This window comes from Rosa rugosa, chromosome 1 (genome assembly GCF_958449725.1).
Source record: "Rosa rugosa chromosome 1, drRosRugo1.1, whole genome shotgun sequence".
NCBI lineage: Eukaryota > Viridiplantae > Streptophyta > Magnoliopsida > Rosales > Rosaceae > Rosa > Rosa rugosa.
Window position 1 is genome coordinate 27,169,240 of NC_084820.1, and position 8,745 is coordinate 27,177,984.

Below are 8,745 nucleotides of genomic sequence, written 5' to 3' on the forward strand. Positions count from 1 at the left end.
AGTAAAATTGTAAAGCTCTAAATGAGCATAACAAACCTCACAATAGAAAATCAGAATAACACACTTGCAGCTACTCTACGCAGCTCGATCACCTTCCTGATTTTCCTGACCTGTAGTAGTACCCGCTACACAATTTGAATAGTGTACCGGGATTGCAACAACACAAAACCCGGTAAGCTTTTGACAGCTCGTATGAGTAAACAAGAATGAACTGTTGATTTAATAAAATACATTTCCTTTAACTCAAGTATAGAAATGTAGAAACATCACAATTACAATGATCACCACAAAACCACTTCACTTTCTCACTCTCATATATATATAAATATATATATATATATAAATATTATACACTTATGAGTCACTCCCCGTTACCCTCATAAGGTCACTCAACATTTGGCAGACAGACTAGAGCTCTAACTGATCGTTTCCACCTACCCGGCGCGAGGGCGTGGTTCACGATTTAATGCTATTAGTTTCCACCTACCCGGTACAAGGGCGTGGTTCACTAATAGATGCCATGGTCACCCCCGTGACCTATTGATCTCCACAGATCAATATATCTCAACAAATCAACAATTTATTGTTTCTCAACAATAAATTTAATACCTCTCACAATATTGTTGCTTTTCAACAATAAACTCAACACAACCATAACAGTACATAATATCTCACAATTTCAACAATACATATTATTTCACATAAATAATATATATATAGATAGACATTCACACAGGAATGCCCATTAATACCAACTATAGTTCACACAATGACGACAAAAAATAAATTAATTAAAAGTACTCGGTTCGTAATATGAACCACGTGAGGTTTACTCACCTCGATAATCCCGCTGCGTCTTCAATTCCGCTCAAAATACGATCCACAATCGTCCACTAACTCAAACCGTCAATCACCTAGTCAGATACGATCTTAACTTAGCAATCATTCATAAACCACACATATACGGAAATCCAACGGTCGGATTCTAATTTAATGATGATCCAACGGCCAGATCGAATTTATATGATGATCCAACGGTCGGATCCTCACGGATCGCCCTTAGGATCATCCTCCAAAATTATCACGAAGATCCAACGGTCAGATCTTCTTGAATCACTCTAACAAACATCTCCTCAAAATTATACGAAAATCCGACGGTCAGATTCTCACGAATCGCCTTCCGAATCACTATTTCACAATTATACGAAGATCCAATGGTGGGATCTTCGCCCGTGACCACACAAAGTCATCGGGACAGTCATACGATCAACATATTCAAATTTGAAGTAAATCTGACGGTCGGATCTTAGCGGATCGTAAACCGAAGATAAAACGTAAAAACGTTAAATAGTAACGTCAAAACATAAATCCACTATTTATCAACGTTTTCTAAAATGACCTTGTAATATATCAAAACGCTCGTAAGGATGCGTAGATCATCACCTAGATAATAAAAACTCGAAATATGGTCGAATACGCCGCCACAAGCGGCGGTCAGTGGGTGGTCAACGCGGCGGTCAACGACGGTCAACCACCTCCGATGCAAAAGTTGTCAACTACAAACTTGTTCAAAATGACGAGTTGATCCACTTTCATAACTAGCATGAAGTCTGAAAACGAAAGGAAGTAGTCGGAAATTACCTAGAACAGTCGAGGTGACTGGAAAATTTCCAGAATCCGGCGAGAAACTGCAGAAAACGGCGAGCTCCAATTCGACGTAAAAACGTCAATTTAAGGCTTCGATTCCTTCTGAAGAGTTGTTAAGAAACTCAAGAAGAACACACTGGTTCAAGAATCAAAGAAATATATGGTCTGTAGCTCGAGATATACCGATCGAAAGCTTCGGTGGTCGGAAAAATTCCAGAATTTTGCAGAATCCGGCAAGGCTCGATTTCGACGTCAAAACTTCAATTTAAGGCTTCGATTCCTTCTGAAGAGTTGTTAAGAAACTCAAGAAGAACTCACTGGTTCAAGAATCACTCAAAACGACGTCCTGTAGCTCAAGATATTTGGATCGATAGTTCCGGTCTCGTTCTTGGCGGGGTTGACTTGTAGTTGCTGCTACGGGATGCGCCGCCATGCAAGGCTGCTTCTGGGGGCTTCAAGAGGTTGAGGCGAGCTCGTGGATGGAGTTTTGCGAGGAGTGGTGACCGGTAGCTTGAGATATCAAGCTTGGAACCAAATCGGGGCTGGACGAACCCGGTCTCTTCGCCGCTGCTTCCGGCTGTGCCGTGACCCAAGACCGCAGCAGGTAGCTTCGCAAGGCTGAGACGAAGCCACTGAAGGTTGTCCGGCGTCGATTGATGGCAGGTGGAGGAAGGAAAAGAACGGAGAGCGTTTGCTCTGTTTTTGTGTTTTTCGGACGAGAGAGAGAGAGAATGATTTCGGACAAGAGAGAGAGAGAATGATTTCGGACAAGAGAGAGTTATGTTCTGTTTCTTCAATTATGCTCTGGTGTGGTCAATGACAGAAGCTGGGGCATAACGAATTATGGGTAATCATGAAAGCTAAAGCATTACAATCATGAAAAGTAAAGCACCGGTAATCATGTTTTGCTTTGATTAAAAATCACGGTTATTACAATTATGGTGAGACTTAATTACTTTAGAGGCCAAAGTTATGGATATTCACATTTGATGTGATTGGATAAGAGTATCCTCTCATGGAAATTAAGTTGACTTATAGTTCTATTATGATGCGGTTGGCTTAATGAAAATGAGTCTTCCATACTCACTAAGAGTTTTAATTTATACTCTCGAATTCCTTTGAGGGATTTGGAATTTGTTAAAATAGTGAGAGGGTGCCATTTGATTCTTAAGACCCGAGTCACTTGGTTTTAAAATCAATCTCACTTCTTTTATTTTATGTTATGTAGACTGCAATATGTCAGGACATCCTATCACCAAAATTCTCAATGAAAATCGTCTTGAGGGCCCAAACTTCAATGACTGGCTCCGCAATTTGAAAATTGTATTGACATTCGATAAGATCGCTTATGTCTTACAAAATGCACCTCCTCACACTCCATTGGCTCAAGATGCAACCGATGAGCAACGTGTTGCTTATCAAAAGCATAAGGATGATGACACGCAAGCTAAATGTGTTATGCTTGCATCCATGAACTCACAACTTCAGAAGCAACATGAGAATATGGATAGCGCCAGTTCTATATTACTTCATCTCACTGAATTGTTTGGTGAGAGAAATAGAAATGTGCGCTTCACAGTAGTCAATGAGCTTGTTAAGACAAAGCATGTGAGGGGTGCACCTGTTCATCAACATGGTCTAAAAATGATAGGCCTTATTGAGCAAATTCAAGACCTTGGATTTGCACTTGATGCGGAGCTAGCTCAAGATCTTCTTCTTTCCTCCCTAGATGATTCATTTTCTCAGTTCATAATGAACTATAATATGCAACAAATGGATCATACTCTTTCTGATCTTCTCAATATGCTGGTAACAGCTGAGAAGCAAATTAAGAAAGAGAGTGGGAGTGCGGCTATTATCGCTTCTTCTTCATCCAGTAAGTCCAAATGTAAAGGCAAAGGGAAGAAGAAACAAGTGATAAAGCCTAAGGGAGTAGTCCAAAAGAAGAAGAAGAAGGAACAAAAGGAACCAAAAGGTATTTGTTTCTTTTGCAACAAAGATGGACACTGGAAGAGGAATTGCAAAGCTTATCTTGCATCCTTGAAGAACAAGTCTTCAACAGAATGTATGATCAATGTGATTGAATCAATATTTACAGTTAATAATACTTCCACTTGGATAATTGATTCAGGTGCATCCCACCATGTTTGCACTTCGTTGCAGGACCTAGTGGGAGCAAGGAAGCTTAAAGCTGGAGAAATTTCCCTACGTGTAGGAAATGGCACAAGAGTTGATGCCAAAGCCGTGGGGACTTATATTTTGAAGTTACCATCAGGAGATACATTAGAGTTAAATAATTGTCTTTATCTTCCTATATGTATAAAGAACCTTATCTCCATCTCCATGCTTTTGAAGGATGGTTATAGAGTAGTTTTTGATAAACTAAGTGGTTTTGTATCTATTAATGAACGCATGATATGTCATGCTAATATTATTGATGGTCTCTTTCATCTAGCTTTAGATTGTAGTATTAACTGTATGAAGGAAAATGCTTTGGGATCTAAGAGAGCTCGAGAAACGGTTAACCCCATTAAGATGTGGCACCTTAAACTTGGTCATATTAGCCAAGATAGAATTCACAAATTATCCAAAAATGGATACTTAGAGTCATTAGGATCTGATCCTATGCCTACTTGTGAGTCTTGTCTAAAAGGAAAAATGACCAAGTCACATTATGGTGGACAAAGAACAAGAGTTAAAGAACTCCTAGGCCTAATACATACCGATGTATGTGGTCCCATGTCCACTATTAGTAGAGGTGGATTCTCATACTTCATAACCTTTACCGATGATTATTCTCGGTTTGGTTATTTATACCTTATGAAGAACAAATCTGAAGCCTTTGAAAAGTTCAAAGAATTTAAGAATGAAGTTGAGAAACAAACCGACAGAAGTATTAAGGCTCTAAGATCTGATCGAGGAGGCGAATACTTAAACAATGAGTTTATTGATTATCTCAAACAAGAAGGCATTGTTTCTTCATTAGCTCCTCCTGGAACACCACAACTCAATGGTGTCTCTGAAAGGAGAAATCGAACTTTGTTAGACATGGTTCGTTCCATGATGAGCTATACTGATTTACCTATATCCTTTTGGGGATATGCACTTCAAACAGCAATTTATTTGTTGAATAAAGTGCCTTCCAAGTCCGTCCCTCTTACACCATATGAGATGTGGCATGGGAAGAAACCAAGTCTCAATCATATTAAGATTTGGGGTTGTCCAGCTTATGTCAAAAGACTAGAAGCAGGCAAGCTTGAAGCTAGATCAAGCAAGTGTTTATTTGTGGGATATCCTAAAGATAGTTTAGGATATTATTTCTATCAACCTGAAGAACAAAAGGTGTTTGTTAGCAGGAATGCCACTTTCCTTGAAAGGGACTATGTCCTTGATGGAAATGTTGAGCAAATGGTAGAACTCAAGGAAGTGTCCAACAAGCCACAAACTAACACTCCATTTCCCATTGAACAACTTCCTGAACCAACTATAACACAAACTCTAAGAATTTCTAGTAGGATCCGGATACCTCCCAAGAGGTATGGTTTGTGTCATGAAAGCCTTGGGGAGTTAAATCTCCTTGGTGACAATGAAAACCTGTATGATCCTTCTAGTTATAATGAAGCAATGTCAAATGTTGACTCAAAGCAATGGCAAGAAGCCATGGAATCCGAGATTGACTCTATGTATACCAATCAAGTCTGGACTCTCGTTGACCCTCCACCTGGTATTAGACCAATTGGAAACAAATGGGTCTTCAAGAAAAAGATAGGTTCAGATGGTAAAATAGAAACCTACAAAGCAAGGTTGGTGGCAAAGGGCTATAAGCAAAGAGAGGGCATTGATTATGAAGATACGTTCTCTCCTGTTGCCATGGTTAAATCTGTTCGGATATTATTTGCTATAGCTGCTCACTATGATTATGAGATATGGCAAATGGACGTAAAGACTGCCTTTCTGAATGGCAACCTTGAGGAAGACCTTTATATGGATCAACCTGAAGGCTTTACGTCTAAAGATGACATTCATAAAATGTGTAAGCTTCATAGGTCCATCTATGGACTCAAGCAAGCTTCAAGGAGTTGGAACATCCGTTTTGATGATGCAGTCAAATCTTTTGGTTTCACACAAAACATGGATGAACCTTGTGTTTACAAGAAGGTCAGTGGGAGTGCTGTTGTGTTCCTTGTACTTTATGTAGATGACATCCTACTATTTGGGAATGATGTAGGAATGTTATCTTCAATTAAAGTTTGGTTGTCCAAGACCTTCCTTATGAAGGATCTTGGAGAAGCTGCCTATGTACTAGGAATAAAAATCTACAGAGATAGATCAAGGAGATTAATTGGATTATCTCAATCCTTGTACATAGACAAAGTGTTGAATAGATTTCACATGGAACAATCTAGGAAGGGTTTTCTGCCTGTCAGACATGGCATTCACATTTCTAAGAAAATGTGCCCACAAACGATTGAGGAAGTGCAAAAGATGAGCAAGATCCCATATGCATCTGCAATAGGGAGCCTCATGTATGCGATGCTATGCACAAGACCTGATATCAGTTATGGCGTAAGCATAACTAGTCGATATCAGTCCAATCCAGGTTTAGAACACTGGAATGCTGTTAAGAATATCCTTAAGTACTTGAGAAGGACTAAAGATTTATTCCTCGTTTATGGAGGTGGTGATTTGCAATCAGAGTTGCAAGTGGAAGCATACACAGACTCAGATTTTCAATCTGATGTGAATGACAGAAAATCCACATCAGGGTTTGTCTTCACCTTGAATGGAGGTGCAGTAAATTGGAGAAGCTGCAAACAAAGCGTTACTGCAGATTCCACTACTGAGGCAGAATACATTGCAGCTGCAGAGGCTGCAAAGGAAGCAGTTTGGATGAAAAAGTTCATCACTGAACTTGATGTTGTTCCTACCATTGAGTCACCGATTCCACTTTACTGTGACAACAATGGGGCAATTGCTCAAGCCAAGGAACCAAGGTCTCATCAAAAATCCAAACACATCGAAAGACGTTTCCATATCATAAGGGAGATTGTTAATCGTGGAGACGTTAACATTCTCAAAGTAGCATCTGTTGATAACATATCAGATCCATTCACTAAGCCTTTATCACAAGCAAAGCTAGAACAACATCTTGAGAAGATGGGTGTACGTTTCATGGCTGATTGGGTTTAGTACAAGTGGGAGATTGAAGGAATTGTGTCCTAAAACAATCATTTTGATGTAATTATTATTGTAATTATTATTATTCAAAAGGGCAAGTTTATTGTTCATTGCTTATATTTAATATTTGATTGAACAAGGTCCAAGGAATATGAGTTAAAGAGAAAGTAATCTAAAGAGTTAGATGTGTGAGACCTTTACTCTTTCACACTCTTATCCTAAAAGGTTCCTAGTCATAGGATTATCACTTGGACATTGATAATCCGGAAAGACTAGCACATACTATGTATGCTCAATATGGAGGATGATATGTCTCTTGTCATTTGTGTAGAGACACTAATACAAGTATGTGGGTGCTCTTAACTTAAAGAGTACACTGAACGCGATCATTAGAGTTCTTGTATGGAGTCTTACTTACATGTCAAACTTGAACTCTAAATTGCAATAATACAAATTAGTCCTTTGACCTGAGACACCATAGTTGTCTTATGAGTGAATGGATTATCTCTTGATGATGCAATAATATTGTGTCCCTTAATGGATATAATAGATGCATTCATTGGTATAATCAATTCGGTCATGGAGACATGTGAGTGTACAATAAGGAATCTCTATCCTTAAGTAAATAAGGTGTATGTTCAAAGATGTGATTCAATGAGTCTTTGGCCAAAGCATTGAATGAGATTAAAAAGGAGTTTTTAATCACATTCTAAGAATCACATAAGAATGAAAATCACATTAGGGGATTGACATATCAATTCCATACCCCGATGATGTGATTTAGAACATAGTGTTAGAGAAGGACCGTATTGTATTGTAATTCCAATTGAATAGGTTCTTTGTCATTCTACATTAACTAGGGTAGTCATGATATGTTGCAAGACGTCACTCATGACTTGTGAAGTCCCCGAGGATTAATAAACATTTATAATCCTAATAACAAGGGAGAATCAAAAATGGAGTTTTTGATTCGTAAACAAAATAGAATGGTTTCTATAAACTTCACTGCCTTGTTAATTAGAACCTAAGAGATCGCACACCATATAAGTGGATCCTTGAGATTGTATATGAAGAAGATTAAACAAGAGTTGGTTATGACCAAATAATTAATTAGATTTATTATTTGGACATAATTAGGTTTTTCGGGTAAAACCGAACCTATTGGGCCTAAACGATTGTCGGGCTTTTCGTGTGGACTTGGGCTTCACTAAATGAGATTTAAATGAAAGCCCAAGACACATTTTTAGTGCCCAATAACAAGTATGGACCAGCCAAAATATTGGCTTTATGAAAGTCAATATTTTCTTTTAGTAATTGGAGTTATTTCCTATTATATAAAAGTGAAAGCATGGACAAAGAGAATAAGTGTGTCTCCACACTATTATTTTCAGATTTGAGATTTGAGAGAGAGAGAGAAAGAGTTCTCTCTTGGTCCATCACAAAATTAAAGGAAAGAAGAACACTTGCATAATTTCTTCTTTTCTTTCATCTTTCTTCATCTCTTGATTCACTTGGTGAAGATCCTTAGAGGCCATATATTTTGTGGCTCTACTTGTTACATCAAGGAGAATATTACAAGCACAAGGAGTACAAGAAGGAGTTCTTAATTCAAGGTGCTTCAAGGTGGAGGAAACACACACAAGGAGAGATCAAGGAGAGGAACTTTAGTGGTTCACTTGGATCGGATTAAAATCACGCTCCAAGGGTGAGTAGAACATAAACTCCCTCTTTGTTCTTCCTTACTATGCATGCTTTGTTTATATACATATCACAATAAGCCAAGATCATGGGTTAAAGGAATGGATTTTATGTTTAGTTAGTAGTTTAATTGTTAAACTTATTCCGCACTAATTAAAAAGTTTTGAAATCCATCCATTCCTTCAATTGGTATCAGAGCCATTGGCTTAATTTTGATATGTT

General features: G+C 38.3%; 1 protein-coding gene across 1 annotated transcript; it reads left to right on the forward strand.

Moving 5' to 3' along the window:
• Positions 1-6,132: 6,132 nt before the first annotated feature.
• LOC133708283 (secreted RxLR effector protein 161-like) lies at positions 6,133-6,858 on the forward strand. Its single transcript, XM_062133741.1, has one exon. It carries the CDS (start codon positions 6,133-6,135, stop codon positions 6,835-6,837), a length of 705 nt encoding a protein of 234 aa, XP_061989725.1. The 3' UTR covers positions 6,838-6,858.
• The last annotated feature ends 1,887 nt before the right edge of the window (positions 6,859-8,745 follow it).